The sequence below is a fragment of the Neopsephotus bourkii genome, unplaced genomic scaffold (assembly GCF_033783945.1).
Source record: "Neopsephotus bourkii isolate Nb327-2 ecotype Australia unplaced genomic scaffold, CSIRO-AGI_Nbou_v1 NB_1792, whole genome shotgun sequence".
Classification (NCBI taxonomy): Eukaryota; Metazoa; Chordata; class Aves; order Psittaciformes; family Psittacidae; genus Neopsephotus; species Neopsephotus bourkii.
Genome location: NW_026902266.1, coordinates 12,092,044 through 12,114,966, shown reverse-complemented (window position 1 = coordinate 12,114,966; position 22,923 = coordinate 12,092,044). Strand labels below are relative to the sequence as shown.

General features: G+C 38.4%; 2 protein-coding genes across 9 annotated transcripts in view; one reads left to right on the top strand and one right to left on the bottom strand.

The window, feature by feature from the left end:
* The first annotated feature begins 910 nt into the window (after positions 1-910).
* On the top strand, positions 911-13,560 carry RNF141 (ring finger protein 141). 4 transcript variants are annotated; one of them, XM_061380462.1, is made up of 7 exons: positions 935-1,039; positions 1,566-1,648; positions 2,934-3,134; positions 4,619-4,727; positions 5,757-5,938; positions 9,063-9,170; positions 10,815-13,560. In XM_061380462.1, exons 3-7 carry the CDS (start codon positions 2,992-2,994, stop codon positions 10,963-10,965), a joined length of 693 nt encoding a protein of 230 aa, XP_061236446.1. In that variant the 5' UTR covers positions 935-1,039; positions 1,566-1,648; positions 2,934-2,991; the 3' UTR covers positions 10,966-13,560. The 4 variants fall into 4 exon arrangements, with proteins under 4 accessions (XP_061236445.1, XP_061236446.1, XP_061236447.1 ...); XM_061380463.1 differs by having other exon boundaries at positions 2,931-3,134; XM_061380461.1 differs by lacking the exon at positions 1,566-1,648 and having other exon boundaries at positions 911-1,039; positions 2,931-3,134.
* A 3,337-nt stretch (positions 13,561-16,897) lies between these two features.
* Positions 16,898-22,923, bottom strand: part of AMPD3 (adenosine monophosphate deaminase 3) — a 35,160-nt gene continuing 29,134 nt past the window's right edge. For 4 of the 5 annotated variants that reach the window (XM_061380441.1, XM_061380438.1, XM_061380442.1 and 1 more), the window contains 3 exons: positions 22,701-22,874; positions 21,502-21,612; positions 16,898-20,648 (listed from right to left, as the gene is read on the bottom strand). In XM_061380441.1, the coding sequence (XP_061236425.1) occupies positions 20,472-20,648; positions 21,502-21,612; positions 22,701-22,874 (462 nt within the window). In that variant the 3' untranslated portion in view covers positions 16,898-20,471. Of the gene's footprint in view, positions 20,649-21,501; positions 21,613-22,396; positions 22,481-22,700; positions 22,875-22,923 lie in introns of those variants that run through there. The other variant, XM_061380440.1, reaches the window with a different exon arrangement.

Here is a 22,923-nt window from a genome sequence, read left to right as displayed (position 1 = left end):
CTAGAATTAAACCCTCAAGCATCAGGACACAGCTGACCTAGAGGATGTTCTAGGATTTCTGTTCTTAAACAGATTATTATAATTTATGGGTGTTGGGTTACTTTGCCAAAAGGTCAGTGACCACTGACCTTTGCCACACACATCTAGCTCTCACATCCTTCACGTTGATGGGTGCTCTCTTCCTCACCCGTTACAGCAGGGAGTAGTAGTAGTTACAGTAGTAGCAGTTGCTGGCCTGTGGTGATCCCAGCACGGTAGGCACTCGGACCCCAAGAAGTATCATTTAAGCTGCTATTTATTAAAGCTAATAGAAAAGAGTGGATAGTACAGGCAGTCTTACGTCCCTTCAGAAGCTGGGAAAGCTGAGCTGCCCAGTAGTGCAAAGCAACCTTCTGAGGACACAGTATGGCCCGTTTGCAGTAAAGTTACTCCGTGTTGATTATTAAAGCAATTATAGGACTTTTCTTACAACAAAGCAGCTCTATACAACATCCTTACTGCACAACGGAAAGCATGCTCGGGCGGGCTCTGCTCCGCTCAACCACAGCGGGACCGCCGGCTCCCATGTGTATAATGCTCTTCCAGCCCGATTCGCGCCGAGGAAGGCTGGCACGGACCCGCCAATACCGCCTCACCTCTCCTTTTCTTTTTCCCTTTCCCTTTCCCTTTCCCTTTCCCTTTCCCTTTCCCTTTCCCTTTCCTTTCTTTTCTTTCCCTTCCTCTTTTTTCTTTCCCTTTCCTTTTATCTTTTCCTCTCCCTCTCTTCTCTCTCCTCCTTCCTTATCTCCTCCCCGCCTACAGCTGCCGGGGATCCCTCCGGGGGAGGGGGGGGGGGCGGGGGGGCGGGGGTCCCCCTTGGGCCCTCGCCCCCACGGCGGCGTCGGCTACGTCCAGGCAACTGCGCGAGCCGCGCGCTGGCGTCACCGCCCGGCGCCAGCAGCAGCAGTCGCCGCCGCTGCTGTCCCTTGCGCCTGCGCTGGGAGCCGACGGCCGGGTCGCGGTGGGGCGGCGGCGGCGAGCAGGATGTCGCGGCGCTGGGGTGAGGTTTGCCGGCTGGGCCCTCTTCGTCCGCAGTCACGGAGCCCTGGGGGAAGCGGGAGGCTCGGGCGGGGCGAAGCCGCTGGGCGCTTTTTGTCCTGAGCAAAGTCCGGCCGCCCACCTCAGCCGGGCCTCGCTGCGCGTCCGTCGGAGCGCGAAGGGTCGGTTAGGGGTTACCGTAGGAAATGGTGGGGGGTCCCGGCTGCGGAGGTGACGCAGGCGGGCTTGTGCGTGCGGCCCGTCTCGAGCGCGGCCTTTGGATGCGGTTAAACTCTGACGCGAAGACAGGTGCAGTGCCCTGGCCGTTGGGAGCGGTCGGCAGCACCCATACGTTCGTCCCCTCCTTTCGGAGAGGCCTGATGGTACATCCGGTTTATCTGTGTATAGCTTTGGGTATTGCTGATCTTGAGGGCTGCACCAAAGGAAACACTTTGTAAGCATCTTTGCAGAGGTTTTTTTGTCCAGACTTTTCTGTGGTAGGGTCTCACTGGTTCAGTAGGCTCACACACAGCGCTTCACTTCCACAGGAAGGTGGCTTTTCAGGCACAGAAACCAGAAGATAAGGAATGAACTGTGTTCGAAGCATCAAAGGTTATGCTGCGGAGAGGCTGTGAGTGAAGTGTATCGTTTGGGTGTATGCTCAGCAAACACAAGGCCCAGACAGGGGAGAGGAGGTTATTGGAGGGCTGTTTGGAAGGAAAAATGTCACTTGAGTGGGAACACAGGTGTCTGAGAACAGAATTTGGTCAAAATTCCAGATTAAATTGGAAGTTTATTCTTTTGTGTGAAATACCAGAACAGTTTGTAGAATGTTCTGATAAAAACCCACTTCATGTGTGCTCTGTTTTTCTTACACCAGGGCAAGATCTTCATAGCTGTAGACTGTTCCTGGACAGTTTGATGCCCAAATGCAGTTACATATGCAGGGTGAAGATCTGTTTTTCTTTAATGTCTCTCTCATAAAGTGTTTGTAAGGTGCCTAATGTCAGATACTCAGTGTTTAATTTAAGGCTGATATTCTGTAATTAGCTTGCTATTGCAGACCTCTGTCTGTAAAAGTCTTAAAATAGTGTGAAAGTACTGGATTGGTTTGCATTACAAACTATGAACTCTGTACAAACAGAATTAATTTGCATGCCTCTGCCAGTTTGAGACAAAGAGCCAGGAGGAATTTTGAAGAAATGCCAAATGAGAGGGCTCAAGGGGAAAATATGGATAAAGACTCAGAATCAGAAGACATACAGTAGATCCTTATACAGACTTCTTGGGGAAGAAGATACAAGTGTAAGGGAAGGTTAAAATAAGTTGGAGAGGTTTGAGCAAGTCAGTTCTGTAATACATCCTGAATTTGAGTGGTTTGTGCAGATAGGGAGGTTTCTAAATTGATTTATACTGATGCCATTCATTGGCTTACCAGTTTAAGAATGCTGTGAGAGTTATTTTGATCTGCCAGTGTCAGTCTGATGTAAGAAAGCTAATTCCTGATTTAATGTCTGTGTATAAACATTGATATGCTTATTTATAGACATTCTGACTTTCACATGCACAAATATTTAGGACAAACAAAAATTGTCACAAATTATCACTGTAATATTAAAATTTTATTTTCCATTCCACTGGATTTACATATCTATATGTGTGTTGGAGCTGCTGCAGAACCTGCATGAAAAATTATGTCACTTTAATATAAGTATTGCTGTAATCAAAATAGTACTTTTTTGTAAGCTGTTAATACCACATTCCAGTCTCTTCTATATGTTCTACTTTGACTGTTCAAGTTGTGTTACTGTAGAATAATTAGACTGTAATGGGTAGTTAAATTCTTACACTAAAAGAAAATGAGAGAGTAACCATTTGTAAAGCACACGATTGTAACCCTAAAATATTTTTAGCAGAAACTCTACAAGTGAATGAGAACTTCATTCTACGGAACTGAGGTGAAGAACTTCAACCATGGGTCAACAAATTTCAAACCACACACAAACTGTAATTAACAAGTTACCAGAAAAAGTAGCAAAGCATGCCTCTTTGGTTCAAGAAAGTGGTTTCCTAACCTATGAAGAGTTTCTGGGAAGAGTAGCTGAGCTTAATGATATGTAAGCCCTACTTTGTTTTCTTGGTGTTTTTAGTGTTTTACAGAGACCTTGTATGCAATATATCCCTCCATGCTGGCTAAGTCAGGACTGGCCATCTTGTTTTGAAATGTCTCCTGCAGCTTTTAAAGTTTCTGTACTGGTTGTAATTGGACTTCAAAACTAAAGCCGTTTTTCCTTCAGAAATTTACTTTTTCTCCAATACTCTTCTTCCAGCAAGTGTTGCTTCTCTCTTAGATCGCAAGAGGTAGACATTTAGCAATATCTTTCTGTTAGTGTTGCTTGTATCCCCTAATCTCCCCCCTCCACCAGCCATGTAAAGATGCAATGCTGCTTCCACTCTGCCCATCACTTTTCATACGAAGTAGCAATATGAGCCTTTTAAAGACAGTACAGCTACACTAGGAAGGTAAAACTGAGACAAAACCATTTGTGACCATCTTTTTCACCTCTGTGGACAGGCAGTGCTGTTCCTCATTAAAGATGTGGCATGTCTTACTATCTGAATCCAGTGACCAAGATAATCCCAAGCAAAAGGCTGCATAAGAAATATTTTTCAGTGTGAATTTTGTTTGACTCCACATTGATGGTAAAAATAAATGAACAAAAATGCAGAGTTGTCATTTTTACCCAGTATTTTTAGTATAAAATTATAGGAAGTGGAGATATACATGCTGATAAAGAGCTTTGTAGTGTGGGGGTTTCAGTCATGTTTGACAGTTAACTATAATGTGAATTTGTATTCAGTTTAGAAATTATCTTGTAGACGGTCATACTTTTATGAATGACCTTCAAGAACAGACGGGTGTCTTCATCAATAGATTTTGAAGGACATTACTTTATGTTTTGCCTGAGAATCTTAAGAATATATCAGTCTGACTAACTCCAAAATAACATTGTTATTCAAGGGTTTTTCTTATTTCTTCCAGTGCTTACTTCAGCCTGAATGTAGCATAGTTTGATCTCCTTCTTGTGGAATAGACTTCTGTGTCTCTGTTCCATTAAAAAAAAAATACAGTCCCCCAAAAATTTCAGGGTCACCCGAAGCTTTCACTTGACTGCTTCATTGTTAATATATACTAACAAAAATACACCTCATCTGCATCTGTTGATACTTGCAAGCTTTTTTTTTTTTTTACATACATGGTAAGGAAATAACCTTTTTAGATTGGACCACAAGATTGTATGATTACTATAATAAACAGTGAAAGCATATAAAATATCTATAAAGGATATTTGCTGATGCTGGATCAAAAGACTTGCACATCATTTTCTGAAATTTGCTGTGCTATTGAAAGTGAAATGGACCGTATTTTATATTTAATGACATGCTAAGAAGGTCATTAATTTCATGTCTCTGGGAAATACTGATAAAAATCTCTTTAACAATAACACATAGGTGAACAATAAATAATACCACAGTAGCTAAGGCTGCTGATCTTTGCATGTCTAGCATGTGGTATAAACTAGATGATTCTTTATTTCAGTACTGCAAAATTGGCTTCTGGACAAGACAAACATCTGTTATTTGAAGTGCAGCCTGGTTCTGATTCATCTGCTTTCTGGAAGGTGGTCGTTCGGATAATATGCACTAAAGTAAGATTGTTGAAAATTTTAATTTGGTGGGGGGGGTTCTTACAAATATTTGAGGATTTTCACCTTTACTGATAAAATCTAACACCTGCTACATACATTTTTAATGTTAGATATTATATAAATTGAGTATATATAGATGATTCTGTGTATCTGTAAATTGAGTATATGCAGATGATTCAAGGATACTATTTGAGGTAAATTAAGTCTGAAGTCTTAAGTTTCTGCAAAAAGCAGGTTAACAAAAACATTTTCATAGTTTAAAGGAGTATCTTCCAATGCAGCACTTACGGCCCATTAGTTAGGAATTCAGATTACCCTTGAGGTCATGTGGTAATAAAATAGTAGAACAAATTGGGAACTATATAGTTTGATAGAATTTAATCAGCAATTCCAAGCGCTATTAGTTGAGCTAGTGTAACTGTGTGTATTCTTATTCCTTAGAAAACCAATCTAAAAATTAAGTGTTTAACTAACTGACTAAGTTTTGTCGTGGTCTTCAAACTAAGTTTGCTCTTTCTAGTGGGGAGATTATTCCCTTCTATATCTTATGAAGTAACATCCTTAAATGGTCCTGAGAAACCTTAACATGCAAGTTTCAAGCAAGCCAACTCTCAAACTTGGTTTGAAACTGACAGTTTGTAATTTTGTGTTTGCTTTTGGTTTTCATTAAGGGAGCCATCATTGTAGGCTATTTTAAGTTCAAATATGAAATGACTCGTTATTCTGTGCTTTGTCTTAAGTTTAGTCCATTTTTTTAGGCATTAGGTCCATACTCATAATTTAATTCATTTGAGTAGTTATGGTAATTGTCTTGCCTTAAAAATGTAGTCCTAACTGTGGTATTCCTTAATATAAAACAACTGTGTTTTCAGGTCTTAACTTTATTGAGATAGACTGCAATTTGCTAGTGTAGTAATGGACACTTTGGAAGGTGGCTACTGCCATGAGAATTACAGTGCATTAAAAGAATTCTGGGCAATGTCATGTAAAAATCTGATATATAATTGTAAACAATTCTTATATCTTAAGATAAATAAAACAAGTGGCGTTGTGGAAGCTTCCAGAATCCTGAACTTGTATCAGTTCATTCAACTTTATAAAGACATCACCAGTCAAGCAGCAGGAGTTCTGGCACAGAGTGGTACTTCTGAAGAAGCTGCTGAGAATTTGATGTCTGTGGCATCTTGTCAGGCCAGCTTGTGGATGGGAAGGTATTTTGATATACTTCAGCTTCTGACCACAGTTACAACAACAGAAATAGTTTAGAATTTGTGTGTAAACATTGAGCTACTAAAACCTAATGATCAAAACCACATACTCTTAGCAGATGCAGACTTTATATCACCACAGACATGAATACCATGCCTTCTCTTGTACCAGGGGAGCTATGGTGTACTTGAGTGAAATGCTGTTGGTGCTACCATTCCTTAGCTTAAGAGCAATCATTTTAATGATTAATTCTAATATGATATATGTTGAACCTCCTGAATAAGGAAACAGGAGGAAATGGAATCAGCTGCAGCTACAAATTTAGGGGGTTTGACAGTGTTTGTTTAAACAGATTTTGTTATTGTTCCACTTAAACTTTCTCTTCCTCTTTTATGTTTTGGCATGTGAAAGTTCCCATCTGTTGCCACTAGACTCTCATCAGTTATAGTAATAATTTAACTTGTAAGACTGGAAAAATGTGAACTGTCTCACACATGTTGACATCCTGCTTTGTAAACTAGAGGAAAAGCAAAAGAGTGAGGTCAACACCTGCAAGAACTTCAGTTCAAACTGAGTGGAACAGCAATAAGCTTGTCACCCTTTCCCTATGTGGAAATGTTGCTACTAGTAATTCCTTACTTTTAAGTTTCTGAATTAGTTCAAAGTTCTACCTCAGTTTTAAGTGAGATAGAGGTTTCACAAGAAACAGTAGTGAATGGTATAGTTCTCTATATCAACCAGTGAAGAGCTGGTAGCCACGTATTTTAAGCGAACAAGTTGCTGAGCTAGTTAACTGTCTTTAGACTGTCACATTCCAGCTGTTAGAATGAGAAAGGGGTTGCCTGTGTTGTCATTCTACAGATAGAGCCTACTGTTTCTGTCAGTGGGTTGGAGAATGTGTTATTTTCATTTAATTTCCTGATTTTCTTTTTGGGGAACAAATAATCTTAAAGTACTGGCTGTTCTGACTTATTAAAATGCTAGAATTAGGTAGCAAATTGTGAACGTGTTTGGAAAGTGTATGTTCCTGCTCTTTCTGAAAGATACATGGTTATCCTAGAACACATGTGTATCTGGAAATGGCCTTTTACTTCAGACCAAAAACCCACAGGTGCTTATGCAAAACAGCTTTATCTATTGCTAAAGTCAACGAATAGATAGATTTCTTAGGTGAGTTTCTCTTTCAATTTGAGACTTCAAGATGGGGGAAATGAGCACCCTTTGTGTTTGTAAACTTAATCACTTGAGATAGTATTAATGACGAATAACAACAAGAGAAATCAAGTATAATGTTCTAATATGCTGGTAATATGCAGGAATTTAGTGAGCTTGTTTCTTACCCAAGTGTTTCAAGTCATTAAACAAAATACAGGCTGAGGCACCCTCAAGTATTTTATACTGAGGAAGTATGTTTAGTTTTCTGTGATCGCCTCCCATTTGTCTAAATTTCTCACCTTGAGACATTTTTCAGGTCTGTGAGAGCTAGCCACCACTGTCCAAAAATAGCAATTTTTATCTGTTTCATTCTTCTTCTTATCTTAACTTCTTCCACTGGAATAATACCCTAATTCTCTAGAACACCCACTTCCTATTTGGAGCAGTCAGAAATATCCGTAAGTGTTTTATGCTTTCTGATAACGAAGAGACAAGCATTTCCTTAGTTTGTCACTCTTGTATTTTACCATTTTTTAAGAAATTTAGTCATATGGCTAAGTCTTAGTTTCCAAAAACTATAAATAGGACATCTGTTTTAAGTATAATTGCTTGTATATATACCAGCAAGTCTCGAAGTGTTTTCAAAGGTTAGTACTCAGAGTTTGATGGGGAAAGGAAATGAAAGGGAACAACTCCAAAGAACATAGTGAGCTAATCAAAAGGATATTTGAAACTGTTGTCCTCACTGTGTGCAAATCACCATCTGTAATTGTATAAAAAAAAATAAATCTCCTAGCATTCTAAACAAATTTCTCAAAAAGCAAGTTGACAAGGAAACCCAAGGACCTACTGAAAAATAAAACAAAAGCATGTTAATTGCTGTCCATTGGCTGGGTGATTTCTACAGTTAAAAAATTCCTCTGTATTTGACAGGCTCCCAAGATCGCTAAGGAAAAGCAGTCTGGTCAGTAGTAGTTCAGGTGGACTGTCTCTGCCATTCTTTGTAGACTGCTACCTTTGTGCCCCAAGTCACAGAAGGGATTCCAGAATTGGGAATTTTGTAAGACCTGAAAATTTCAGAACACCTCTTGGCTGCATTGAAAGTGAGCCATGACTATAAAATTAGAGAACTTTACATGTCTAGTTAGGTAGGTGAAAGATGAGGATTTTGATAATGCAAATATGTGAGATAATACTGCTAGGAACTTCAGGTGGAGATACCTATTATTTGGGAAAAAAAATGGAGACAGATAAAATGAAAATGTCTGTCCTCGGGAGTGATAGAATTTTTAAACTTTTTTTTCCCCTTCCCTAACAACACCTAAAAGCTTATCTGGAAATGCTGTGGCAACAGTCAGCTTGAGAGCTCTAATTTGAAGGAACGACCATGAGGAGTGCATTACAACCTAAAACCATCCTTTTCAGTCTAATGAGCAGTTTTAGCTGATGGCATGTGAAATGAGTGAACACGCATTCTAGTGATTCTCTTGACATGTGTTTTTATCTAAGATACAAGCCAGCACATAGAAATTTTACAGACTTCACTATGAAATAGTTCAGCCTGACACTCTGTGGAAGGAAGTCAGATCTGCCTTCAACATAAACAGTGTTTCTGCTCTTTTGCCTGGTCAGGTGATGTTTAACCATTACTTCTCACACTTCTTTGTTGATATGAAAAAGAATTTGCATAACACATTGCAATACCGAAAGCAGCACATGAGACCAAAAATAAATGCGTATTCTAATTTTTTTAGTTCGTTTACTGTTTGTTGGTAGCTCGAGGCTATATCTGACAAACTGGGATGATGTAACTAGTGCATTCACAAAATTACATGTTCCTTGAAGATAAGCAGTGGTGTTCCTTTTTGTCCATGAATTATTATGAAAAATGTAGTAACTAGTGTAATCACTAGGGCATAGATATAAGACCTACTGGTTATGTGGAAAAAAAGCCTATCTTCTCTTCTGCAGGGTTAAACAGTTGACAGATGAAGAGGAATGTTGCATCTGCATGGATGGGCGTGCTGATTTAATCTTGCCATGTGCTCACAGCTTCTGCCAGAAATGTATTGATAAATGGTAATACATACTAAAGTATATTCATTATTTTATAGTGTGTACTGGTTATCTGACATGTTTCCATTTGGTCTGACCGATTCCTTAGTTCCCATACAATTTAATGTCTGAAGATACTAACAGGATAATGATACGTATGATACATAACAAGTTTGAGTAAAATCAGACCATAGCAGAAGGAAAAAAGGATTTCAGAATTTGTGAACACCTCATGAAGGATTTCCTTTTGGAAAAAGAAATGTAAAAGTGCTTTTCAGCATTTGTTATGTAATTTCTTACTTCTGTTCATATAAAATTAAATCATATTTGTGCTTGCAAACTAGAGAAAACAGAGTATATGCTGATGCCAGCATCTTATGCTTCACAAAATCTCAGTAAAAGCTGCTGTTTAAGGCAAAAATCAGTAGTTTGTAAGAATGTGCAAATATGAAGGCAAGTTGTTTATTTAGGAAATAACTATTACAGGGATTTTTTTTCCCATATATTATGCTTTCTTTTCAAATAAATCACATAAAATTTACTCATTGAAATATATTTTCCAAGAAAATATTTCTTCTCAGTAGCAATGCCTTCAAATTTATGTATAACATGTACCTTACAATATCGTGTTCAGCTTCATAGTAAACAGAACAGCTTTTCACCTTCTGCATCTGTCTGATGCACAGGTTGTTGGAAAACTCAGAAGAGTACAGCTCTTCTCTGACTGTGCAGAAGACCTGCAAGGATTAAGCAGGTGGTCCTGCAGTCTAGCATTAGGTGATACAGATATTTTCAGTTAAAGGCTTTTTTTTTGATGAGTTAATGATTATGATTTTACATTTAAGTCACATAATTTGTGCATAAAAATTTGTTCTGTGGCCTTTTCAAAGGCTTGTCAAAGAAGTTACTCTTAAAACACCATGCTCCCACAAGGGGAAAAGGTAGTAAAAATCGCTATATCTCACAATATAACTTTTCATCTCTCCTTTCAGGGAAAATATTTTAACATCTATCAGCAATACAGGGTTTAGGTTAGCAACTGTGGTAGAGAGTGGATTATTCTACTTTGGCTAATGAATCAGCTAATGAATCTTAACAAAGTTGCAGTTACACCATTCTTTTCTTCGTACTCAATTTTTAAGGCTCATCTCTTCTTAACCTAGGCAGACAACACAGACTCCCAGATCAGAAAAATAATTATTTGGGACCCCTGAGTTAGTCACTAAAGGATGGCACCCTAAGGACCAACTCTAAGCCTCAGTGGTCTGAATGACCCAGGAAATGGGCTTCTTTTTCTCTTTATATAGGAAGCTTATGGGAACTAGCTTCTGAAGGACTTCAGCTGAATATCTAAAGATTAGAAGAATTAATTTAGATTAACTTAGATTTCCATAACTTTCTGGACAGGTAGGTAGATGCATTCATGAGGAATATGGCTCCAAATTTATCACTCAAAGAATGGAGCTACGTTCAGAATTGTTGGTCAAACTTTCTCACCCAAAAAAATTTTTCAAGCAAAAAAATATATATAGGTGGTCTAGTCCAGCTAACCTGATCATTCTTAAAGTTTCCGTTGGGTTGTTGGTTTTGTCTGGGGGCTCTTTTGGCTTTTGGGGGCCAGGAAGAGACCGTCAATGAAAAATACTCATTTCTCTGGCTTTCTAACAGGAGTGATCGTCACAGAAGCTGTCCTGTTTGCCGTCGGCAGGTGACTGGAGCAAGTGATTCTTGGGTGGTTTCAGATGCACCTACTGAAGATGATATTGCTACTTATATACTTAACATGGTAGATGAGGTTGGCCAGCCTCACAGACCCTGATGCTGGCCAGGAGCTGATAATAGTATTTGAAGTACTTAAAGCTTTCATTTTCACAAATATCTGTTTTCGCCTCTCGTTGCTGTTCTTCCACAGTCTGTCTTCTGCTTCACTTCTTGGCTGCTGTGCATCTATGCTGCTCTTTTAAAGCACAGGGTATATGAGCCAGTGTATGTTTGGGCAGTCTTAATTATTAATCTGTACTTTCAGTAAATTCTTTGGTCATTACAGAGTTTCTTTTAACAACAACTTTTGATATTAACGGTTTGACTACTAGATGGAGTAGTTTATAACAGCACAACTACAGCTGCTAACTGCTGTTTCAGCGTCATAGAAGATGAACTGTCAGGTGGCTTGACCTCACAGTTCTTATCCTTAAAAGCACTCACTTTTAGTTCCATGAAAAACGTCAATAAAGACAATGAGTTAGCAATAGTGATTATTAATTTGAAATTTGACTTCTGAAACTTGAAGACGTCCCACTGCCTGCTCTTCAGTAGCCAGTTATTGCTGCTTTTAGAGTTTACAAATACTGATTTCAATCTGATCTGTTAGGAGTTGTAGTAGCATTTTAAGTCTGCTTTGGAGAGTGTAGGCAGCTGTGTAAATGTACTTGTGCACTTCTGTTTATTCTTCTAACAAGATTATCTCCTAGAATATTTTTTTAAAAATTATATTTAGCATAATATTATTAGTTTGGAAACACTAAACAGTTTCATACACAATCCTAAAAAAAAGTAAATCGGTTTCTGTATAGTTTTTGATAAAGAACAGCCCAAATTACTTTTAAACATTAGGCAGATCTATAAAGAATGCCATCATTGGAATTAGCGGTTAAGGTGTAGTTTAGTCTGATGCTTTGGTTTTATCTGCTTCTTTTTGAGTTTTTGAAGTGATGAAATCAGTTATAAAGTGATCTAAGTAAGGGTGCTGTGCTTTATATTTATAAGTGCAATATGCTTTTATGTAGCAGAGAGAAACTTCTTTAATTATGTTGCTTGCAGTGAGATGTGCTTGTGACAGCTTGGAAAAAGGGATATCACAACTGGAGTGCAACAGTATTTCTGGCTAGTAGAACAAAATCTTTAAAGTGCTGAGTTTAGACAGTCTAAAATTGTTAATATTCAGGAAACCCATCTGCAGCCTTATTGGCATAAATAGTGCTATGGAAATCAACTGCTATTGTAGAGAACTAATTTTTTTTTAATTATTATGTATGCATATATTAACAAATACTACTCTCTTGAGGCTGTTGAGTGAGAAATACTCAAGTTTAGCATTTGAGGGAATATCAGCATAAATTTTGCTTACTGTAAGACTGCCTTTTTAATTACCCTACTTGTTAAAATTTGATGATGCCATAAGGCTGGGGCCTTTTATCACAGACAGGTTCTGAACTAAAAGGCATGTGCACGCATGGATAGGCACATTTGGGTTGTGTTTTCATAGTTGGCTACAAAATAATTTAATTACATTGGGGGCAAGATCTTGGTGATATGTCTATTTTGTTAAGGAATGTGTGTAGCATATGGTACCCGTTTGAGCTTGGCTTATGCCACAGTTGTCAAATTGATCATAGGCATTAAGACAGATGAGCAACAGACTCTTGTATGTACATGTAAAAGCCAGTATGGCTTAGTGTATAAATCTGTATTATTGAAAAAAATCTGTTTATGGATGTATATAGCTTAGAACTAATTCTTTTCCCTTTGTTAATCCTTTGGTATCATGAGGTGTTCGGAAGAAAATATGTGGACTGTTTGGTTGCATATAGGCAACAACTAAAAACTGTTAATGGTCAGGGGTTTTCCACTAAAATATTTGCAAGTATTCCTAATCACATACTGGTTTGATTTCTTTTTGCTTTCTGAGCTTGCATTAATCCATGTTCAGAACTTGAACCTTTGAATTTTTTAAACTTTTTATATCACTGGAGCGGAAAGAACATCTAAATTAAAGCTTCAAACTAACTTTATTTTTCAAGTAATTCAAGAATTATACTTCTGAACTGAGATTTTATAAGTTGACTTTCTGCTGAGAACTTAAATGGACTTTTTAAAATGTAATTTTGTAATGATGCAAACAGGTTGTTAATTGCAGGATGGTAACCTTGCAATTGCAATATACTCTAGTGCAAAAATTATTTAAATAGTGAAAAAGTAAGCTTTGTATTCGGTACAGCTTTTTTTAATTAAGTTGCTGTAATTCACACTACTGTGATACAGGTACTGTAATGTGTGCCTTGTAAAATATATGTACTGTATGTAACATGGGATAGCAGGTCTATTAACACTGAAAAACTAGAAATTTGGTAGTGGTTGCTGTTGCCTAGTCTGAAGTGCTACATTTAGCAAACAGTTTTGGAAATGGTAAAGGAATGATACTGGCCCAGACATGGCAATGGGCTCCAGAAACTAGGCCTTGAAATGTTACTATGGATACCTGTTAGTGGGGGCATTAGAACAAACTAAACTTTCTTGTGTTAAGTGATGATTTCTTACCGTTGTAATGTGAATTTGTAATTTAAACATTTTAGATTGTATTAATAGCTGGGGACATTCCAGTATATTAAACTTTGTGTATGAATGGTGCAAGTTACTTTGGAAGAAATGTTCTTTTAAGCTTAAGGAATCTCTTGGCTTTAATACCACAAAAATCTGAAGGTGAATATTAATCTAAATACAATTCTATTGTACAGGTGGTGTGGTTGAAAGGATGCCATACACATGGGTCAGATGTCTCTTAAACTTTGCAGTGCAGTACCAACAAATTAGCTTGAATGCAGATCTGCAGAGAAGACCCACTCTGATTCTCCTTTTTTTTTTTTTTTGTTTGTCAGAACAAATTGGAACATTCTGCAGGGATGGGAAAATTTAACCAAACTGCTCTACTTTAAAGGACAGTATTGAGGAGTGGGGTTCTTTAGAAAAAGGATAATTTTTTTTTCTCAGAGAAGTTTGATTCACTTTTTTCCCAAGTTATTTCATCATGTTTCTGAGAGTATTTTAAACCTTAAGAATGCTAAGGTTTGGAATATTCTGTCTTCTCAGATTTTACCTGTTTTTAAATAATAACTGCAGTATGTAATTAATATAACTGTTTCCTTTGTCTAGTTAGTTGGTTTATCTGCTTGGATCTTTTGAAGCCAAGTGAAAAATGGGAAAGGAATTCATTATAACAGATGAGGAAATTAAAATTTGAAACCTTACCAGTTGACAGTCACACCAGGAGGTGGGTGTACTTGAGGAACTGACAAGTGTTGGTATTTACGAGGTTTCAAGTTTAGACACCTTACTCATGTAATGTGCATGTTTCTTTTTTTAGTGAGAAGTGGCATACCTGACTCACATATCTTTCCTTTGAAGAGAATTCTGTCTGTAATTATAAAGGTTTTCTAATCCATACTAATGCCAATTTTGGAAACACAAGGTAGCCAGTGAAATCTCTGTGCTATAGGTTTGAACTGAGCTGTTAAATCCTCTTCTCCTCTCCCCCAGCCCCCCCACAGCTGTACATGCCAAGTGCATTACTTTTAGAAGGAACATCTTGGCCATGGTTCTCTGTGCTTTGTCCTGGTGAATCGTGGTATGGTAGCCTTCTTGGATAGCCTTGAAGATGCTGGATGTAAATAGGAGTTGTATGTTAACCTGTCCAGCCTTAATACTGCATACACATAATTCTTTAGTTTTGTATCCACTAAATACATGTCCTCTAATATCACTAATTACAGTAATTAGTTACTTTCTTTTTCTGTTGTTAAACCATTCTTGAAGATAACATAATGTTTTATCCTCACCTGTTTGGGTGAATAGAATTCTGCTTGCTTAGAAGTGTGTCTTTAAAATCAGTAATCTCAAAACTGGGTTTTTTTAATTGTCATGTCTTCAAATGCTTGGTTTTAATGTTCTAGAATTTATCATAGGCAACATACTGTAAAGATGGAACACTTTTCCTGTTGCTATGCATAGCTGAAATTAACCTGAGTGGGACAGTGTTGCTTTTTCTTTCCAGTAACTGCAGTGTAGATAATGGGTTTTGCTGTGAACTAGTCATGTTCCAAGGAATGTAATGTCTGAAGGATCTGATGACACATTCTACTTTCGTAGCTGAGCTGTCACAATGTCAATTAGCATGTGATTGCTTACCTCAATCTATCAATCAAGGTTAAAATATTTAATGGGGGGGCTTTGTGGGCCTGAAATTAAAAAGCCAGCCCTTTTGAAAACTTGGATGGAACTTTGTCCAGTATGTATCTATCTGGTGGTTTGAATACCATCCAACAGGTAATTAAATGAGCCCTCTTCTTTGGTTCAAAGTGCTATTTGAAAAGATACGGTATTCTTATGAATTAAGCTTAAATTAGTCGGAAACCTGCCCTTCTGGAATTTGGTTGTATATATGTGGAACAAAATAGGGGTTTGATGCAACAGTCTATGCTTCCATGTTAATGTGGTTCCAACCCACTTTAGTAGACCTTCCCAAAAGCATTTTTCATGTGAGATGGTACACACTAGTCATGGTTAATGATTGATGAATTAGTTAGCAGTGTTCCTGTTTCAATATTATATATACTATTACTCTGTGCTGCTTAACACTGATATTTAGTACTTTAAGAGGTATGGGTAAGAAATACACATTCTTCATTTACAGGTGGATCTGTAATCCCATGCTTCATTAAGTGCTGCTTGTGTACAGAAATTAAGGGTTTCTGTACAGAAAGAGACACATTTTCATCTAAAATTGTTATTACATGTATTGTGTTAAACTTTTTTTCTCAAAAGTCATCTTGACTGTAGCATAATGTCCATGTTGACACTCTTTCAATTTGTCACTTGTTGGCTCTTATGTTTTGTCAGGTAAAGCTGTCCTGTGTACTGCTTAAACTTTCAACTGTGACTGTTAGAACTGCTCTCCTGCTACCAAATTCAGGTGGTTTCACTCTGGTTAATAGCAAGGTGAGGCTCCAGGATCAGGAAGAGGTGTCACATGCCTTATCCTGATGCCCAGATGGAATGAGCAGGAAACCAGGGCACCCAGAGAGAGCAGGGCAGCCCTATAATACAGTTTCACTTCAGGACTTACTGCCAAGTCTTCTACTGGCACAAATCAGAGCAGGTGTTTTTTTATAACACTGAATTGCTTTAAGTCATTGTCCTGGGTTCAGCAGTCGCAGTCATTTTTCTCCTTAGTAGCTGGTGCAGTGCTGTGTTTTTGACTTTCAGCCTGGGAACAGCGCTGATAACACCTGTGTTTTTAGTTGTTGCTCAGTAATGTTTACTCTGACCAAGGACTTTGTGAGTCTCATGCTCTGCCAGGGAGGAGGGGAAGCTGGGAGGAAGCAGAGACAGGACACCTGACCCAAACTGACCAAAGAGGTATTCCATACCACAGCACGTCATGGCCACTATATAAACTGGGGACAGTTAATGCGGAAGGGTTAGATCACTGCTCGGGTCAGGCTGGGCATTGGTCGGCGGGTGGTGAGCGGTTGTATTCTCTTCCCTTGTTATTTCCCTTATTATTATTGGTGGTAGCAGCAGTGGTTTGTGTTATACCTTAGTTACTGGACTGTTCTTTTCTCAACCTGTGGGAGTTACATTCTTTTGATTCTCTTCCCCATCTCTCCAGGAGCAGGGGGAGGAAGGGTGGGGAGTGAGCAAACGGCTGCATGGTACTGAATTACCAGCTGGGCTTAAATCACGACAGTCAGATAAGCTTTTAGCTCCTTCTCGTAAATATTGGTTATTATCTTCTCTGTCTCCACTGCAGTTTCATTTTTGGTTGTCGTTTTTTTTTCAGTTTTCATGCTGTGGTAGTCCTTAATTTTGGTTTGGTTGTCTGTACTGCTAACAGGATTAGTTCTGCTTGAATGCAGAGATTCTGAGCAGCTACATTATCTTACTGAGAGGTATACACAGACAAAAGATATACCATATTATTTTATAATTTATTTATTGTTTTAATGTTTAATGCTTCCACAAGAGGCAAAAGATAAACATGATTTAACCCAGGCACAGAAAGAAAAAGCAGTTTTTACAGACATCCTTCCCCCCACCCACCTTTTTCAGACTTAGATTTTAACTAGGCAAATAGAACAGAAAGGTTTAGTGACAAAGAACAAAATGACAGCAGAAGGTAAGGTGGCTCTGAGGTGGACTTGCATAACCCAGCAGCAGAGCAAATGCCTGAAGTTTGCTAAAGGAATATAACAGAATGGAAGAGCATCACTAGAAACTGTTCTGATAGATATGTTGTAAACATCAAATAACCATAATTAACCATTTTACATGAAAGTATAAAATGCTCTGAGCTAATATTTAAGGAAATCTTGAATAATGTTTGAACCTTAACACCAATGAAATGATGAGAAAATAGGACAGTCTCCCATTCTGAAGCCAACACCCACCCCAGTAACCACCTACAATGATGTTCTTCCAAGTCCCTTTTTGTCTGAGTAAAACACAAGCTGTGATGTAACCAGGTTTGGTCTCAACACTGGGGGGGCAAGGAGAATCAGCTACTGCCCTGTCTTGCATTAGAGTAAATGTAGTTCACACTGGACCTGCCCTTCATTATACACATATCCTCAGACTGCAAGGTTATTTTGAACAGCCATACACTAGAACAAAAGTGCAACTTGGAAAAAAAAGCAGCTGAATTTTAAACTAAACTTGAGAATCAGTAACTTTTGCCTAATTAAAAGATGACCAAAAGAGGTGTAGTTATGGAAGCATGAAAGGATGTCAGGTTTGTTCCCCTAAATACAACACTATTAGCTCAACTTAACAGCAGCACACATGGAAGCCCAGAAAGCAGACTGTGCTCGTGGCCATTTGCATGTTATTATTGTCAAAATCCTAATTACTGTCCATTAACTGTATATTCAAATCCAGTTTGTGTTTTTTTCTTTAGTAAGAGCTACAGACATATTAGAACCTGATGAGTTTGAGGTAAGGAAAGATGAAAAGTTATTAAACATACACAAATTTAGTATAATAATAATAAAACTAAATAAGAGATCTAAGTGACAACAAAAGCGACACTAGTAGCAGTATTAAGGTGAAACAATCCAAGTACAGTAATGTTTGTCAGATGAAAATACTTACAATTTAGGTTCTTCAAACCAAGCATGTTACTTATTTCACCTGGACACAGATGCTTTTCTCAGGTAATTAATGTTATGTTGATAAGAATTGATTAGTAAGTTGTACTAAAGAAAACAAGGTATCTGAATTTTATGCAGCTAAAATGTTTGAACCACTGTTTTCAGACTTTGTCCTAAGAAAACTACATTCATCAATCCTGGTAATGGATTATATGAACTGCTGAAGTTTAACAGTGAAGCCAACAGGCACTGCTGACTTAAGAACTTTGGACCATTGCATTATTGTACAGTTGAGCAGCGTAGCACAGTTTTGCTGTAGCAGTTTTTTAGCTGCACTAGGAGTACAAAGTCTGGCAGCAGTTGAACACTGCAGACATTAGGCTAGGTAGCTGAAGAGCTGAAGTCAAGTCTCCCACCACCTGTCAATATGCAACCATATTTTAGATTAACAATGTCTGCAATCACTGCAGCCCCTATGCATGACACACTGTAATAGTGACTGGATGGCCAGAACTCTGTTCCTGTGCCTTGGTCTCCCTCAGAGCAGGCTTACTTCCAGGCTGCTTCCTAAAGCTCTTTAGGTTTAGTCTCCTGTGGGGCTCTTACGGGGCTGCACAGTTATAGGAGGTGATAAGGAACTCCTCCTTCCCTTACTTTGGTGCCATTTCCCTGCAATCACCATTTTAGGACAGCAAGTACATTTAAAACATGTCCTTGTAGGTACTGCTTTGACGTGCCACAGCCTAAAGGGAGAGTGTATGTCTTCAATGCCTATATACATTTATGCCATTAATGAGTCATTTGCTACTGGTGATGTCACCACTGCTACTTCTGGCTGCATTTACAAGGGGAAGTGAGACCTGATCAGCTCTTGAAAGGAAGGATGTAGGTGACCAAACCCTGGAGGAAGGGCATAGCCTAAGGAATGAAGTGGCACACATTGTCTGATGCAAAACATACAGGGCTCAAAGTCTAGTGAGGCTTGACTCGTTAGTATTCATTATTTGCCCTTCTTGTAGGTGAATTTTCAGTTACTGTCTGAAGCTGCCTAACCTCCCTCTGTATTACATGAGATCCCAAAGGCTCCAACCATAGGCTTGTTATCGTAGCTTAGGGAATCTAGGTCTCAAGAAGTGTAATGTTGGACTTAAAGGCATCAACATCCTGTGTTGCCCCTAGCCTCAACTCTTTTTTGGGTGTGAAACTACATGCAGTTTCCACAGTACATAAATGCTATCATGTTATAACCTTTAATCTTTTCTGAATGTGTAGTACTGTATCTTAAGAAGGATGAGCAAATAGAAAAAAGGGTGAAAGTGATAAATAAATATTCCGGTAGCTGTATTTTACTAGCCACTCTGTCATAAATATAAAGTTTAACATAATTTGAAATGCCATGTTTCAAGTGGGCTAGCTTCTGTACAAATAGCCAGTTTGACTTCTCATTCAACTCTAACTAACTAAAATACAAACTAATGCAAATGTGTAAAAAAGATGTCAGAAGTAGGACCAGAACCCAAGTCTGGAGTTTCTACCACTGATTCATAAGAACACTTCCTTTGTTCAAGTAAAAAATTTCTCTTTACATGCAACCAAAATTATTTGTGTGAATTTCTAAGTAATTTAAACTGGCATATCCACATATTCCCATTACAAACCAATAAAAAAAGTATTCTCACCTTTCAAGGCAAAGTTTTCATGATATAATTAGACTCATTATTACAACATACAATAGTGATGAATTTGACACTGTTTTCTACTTACTAGATTAAAAAGCATTAATCTGCTGTTCTTCACAGATATCCTACATGACAACAGGAAGTAGTTAGTCATTAAACAAGACTACCTGATTCTGTTTTTCTTGTTTTCCAGTCTGAAACATTAAGATAAAAACTGTGTCAGAACACCTTCCAGAACGAAAGGCTAGCCTCAAAATTATGCACCCCATACAAACTGCTAATGATAAAGGGTTAAACTTACAAGTGCTAAATGCCATGACTGCTGCTGAGACTAGCAGGACAAAACCAGATGGATGTGTATTGTCCACATCTGCAGAATCGTAAGGTGCATATCACAGATGTGCTATGAATATTCTCTGTTGTTTTCCAAGCTACAATACAGTGTACAGTTAAGACAGCATGAGACAAATATTACATGAGTCTGAGCTTGCATTTTTTATTTACAGCCATCTTACAAAGCCTAATGCTGATAAAAACTGAAGGTTTTGCAATGAGAATAATGCATTAAAAATAATGGCAAACACTGTTTACCTTCCATAAATAGATAATCTTTTTCTCTGTACTGTTCAGTTATGTCTTGGTAGCATCAAAGACAGATGATTTAATGTTAGTCAGCAATTTTTCCTTCTTAGGAGTGGGATGTTCTGGTTTCTTTGAGTTTATAATTACTTTGTCAGAGTAGAAATCTCTTCTGTTCTCATAGCATCAGACAGGAAACTAAGTTCATTGCACAGTGTCTCGTACCTGAAGGCCATCCGGATCTGTGCAACATTTGTCTTTCGAATGTCATTTCCCTCAGGCCCTTCTTTACAGTAATTCACCCCTAAGAATTTCTGTTTTTCCTGCGAGTGGGATTAAATATGAAAAGGAAGAAGTCAGTTGAATTGATCTGATTTATTGGCTGAGTGTTTGTTAGCTGAATGACTCCAGTGCAAGTGAAAAGAGCAGCTTCAGCCAGCTGGCCACTGATCTTTGCCTCAGAGTCTTAACCAGTTGTGGAGATTTTAAGGCCAAAGTTACATATATAATTACTCAGCACTGCATTCAGTCTGGCTTGCTAAAACTACTTGTCTTCACTACTGCACCTCTCATGTCAGAGGTCAAAAAGAGACTTAGATTTCTTTTGCTAGTTAAATATTGCACAAGAGGAAAATCTGTAGTTGTCACTAAAGAATACTGGAAGAAACAGCAGAATATATTAATAAAGCCCCTTCACATACCAGCTCCTTGGAGACAATGTTTTAAAATTACACAGAAGAGAAGATGATCTAAATTAAGTTGTAGAGAAAACCATGGATGTATGGAATTTTCAAGCCAAAAGGGATTTCTGTAGTACTCCCTTCTTAGCAAACACGTCTTGCTTTTGACAGTTTGTTTTATACTCAAACCAACACATGACTTATGAAATTGCTGGCAGAGGGATATCACCCAAATAATTAAAGGTTTGGGACTGGAGGCAGAGCCAAGTCTAAACATGGATCTGCTCTCTGCATGTTTTGGGAAAACATGTAATGTTAATACTTTTTAAAATGTAAGACTGCACAGCAGATACTTTGTGAAGATTTCTGGAAGAGAGAATAGGGGTGTGTGCAAATACATCACAGAAGCACCTCCTATTCAGTTTTGAGACTACTGACTTCACAGTTCCTACTTGCCCTGATGCTTGCAAAAAGGGATCTTTTCAGCCATAATTACCTTATCTGACAATCCACTCTGCAGTACGCTGTTTCTTGCTATTTCACACAAGTCACAGGTACTTAGTTTCCACACCTGGGCTGCAATAGCATATTCTTCCATGAGAGCTTCCTGTATCACCAAAATATGTTTAAATTAGATGTAAATAGGATGTATACCGAGATACGTACTCATTATTAAAGAAATTCACACATGCTGTTTAGGTAGCTGTGAAAAATTAGATATTTGAAGATTTTAACATCACAATTACTACTAAAAAGCATTATTGATTTCATACTTCTCAAGGGCAACTGTTAAATAATAGGCATGGGGTATCCAGTGATCTTAGGCTAAGAAACTGTAGCCCCCAGTCAGGATCCTTAGAGGCATTTCAAATGAGATCCCAGGGAAAATAAACGCCTTGGAGGATCTAGTCTTGTAACTCTTTCAACAAATGTCTACATAGACAGATAACTGGGCAATTTCTCACTTCTGACCTTCCACACAAGGAGGTTGGGTGTGACTAATGAATGGGCTGTCACAGCTTACAGTCTTCCACACTATGTGTAGCTCTGCTGGTGAGGCATTACACCCATGCGGCAAGCCCTCACAGAAGCTGTCTTTTCTAGCAGAGACATGTCATGGACCAGAAGCCTGAGTGAAGCACACCAGAGCTCAACTTGTGCTCACAACTCAGAGAACTGAGCAACGTACAGGCCACTGTAAAGCATAACATGACTCAAGTCAGTGCCAACCGCAAAACAGGAGCATCAGAACCAATGACCAGGGAGTTCTGTCCTGCCAGGCCACCAAAAGGCAAGAATCAGTTCACTGAGCAAACAGCTGTCATCTTCAGAGATTCCACATTGTGGTTTTGTAATGTACTTCCCCACATTTATTAGTAAGGAAACTGGACTTTCCTGGCACTCTAGAGGATTGTTTATGAAGGCTCAAACCTCCCTTCAGCCTCATCCTTCATTCTATACTTCAACAGCCAACACTGGAGAAGCAAGAGTACAAAAGAAACATAATTAGGAAATCAGACATTTCCCTCTGAAACCTAACAGTGAGTAGACTGAGAATGAGGAAAGATAATGAATGAAGTGACTGGAAGACATGAAACTTGGTATCCTAAGCAATGATATGAAATAGCTTTCAGGTTGTTCTGGGCCTATTTAGTACGGTTGCCAAATTCAAAGACAAGTGTTTCTTGTTCTTACCTTTGTATAATGAAACTGCATAGGATCATCCGTGGAGAGAGAGACATGAAGTCCCTTATGTAGAAACTCCCGTAGTGGATTTTTCGAGTACTCCAGGAACAGGCTGTTGTTACTAAGTGGGGACATAGCAATGGGTATTTGTGCAAGATAATAAAGATACTGGAGGACAGGACTCTGCAAAACAGAACACAGTCAGCGTTTAATGGTAATATGGGCTAATGAA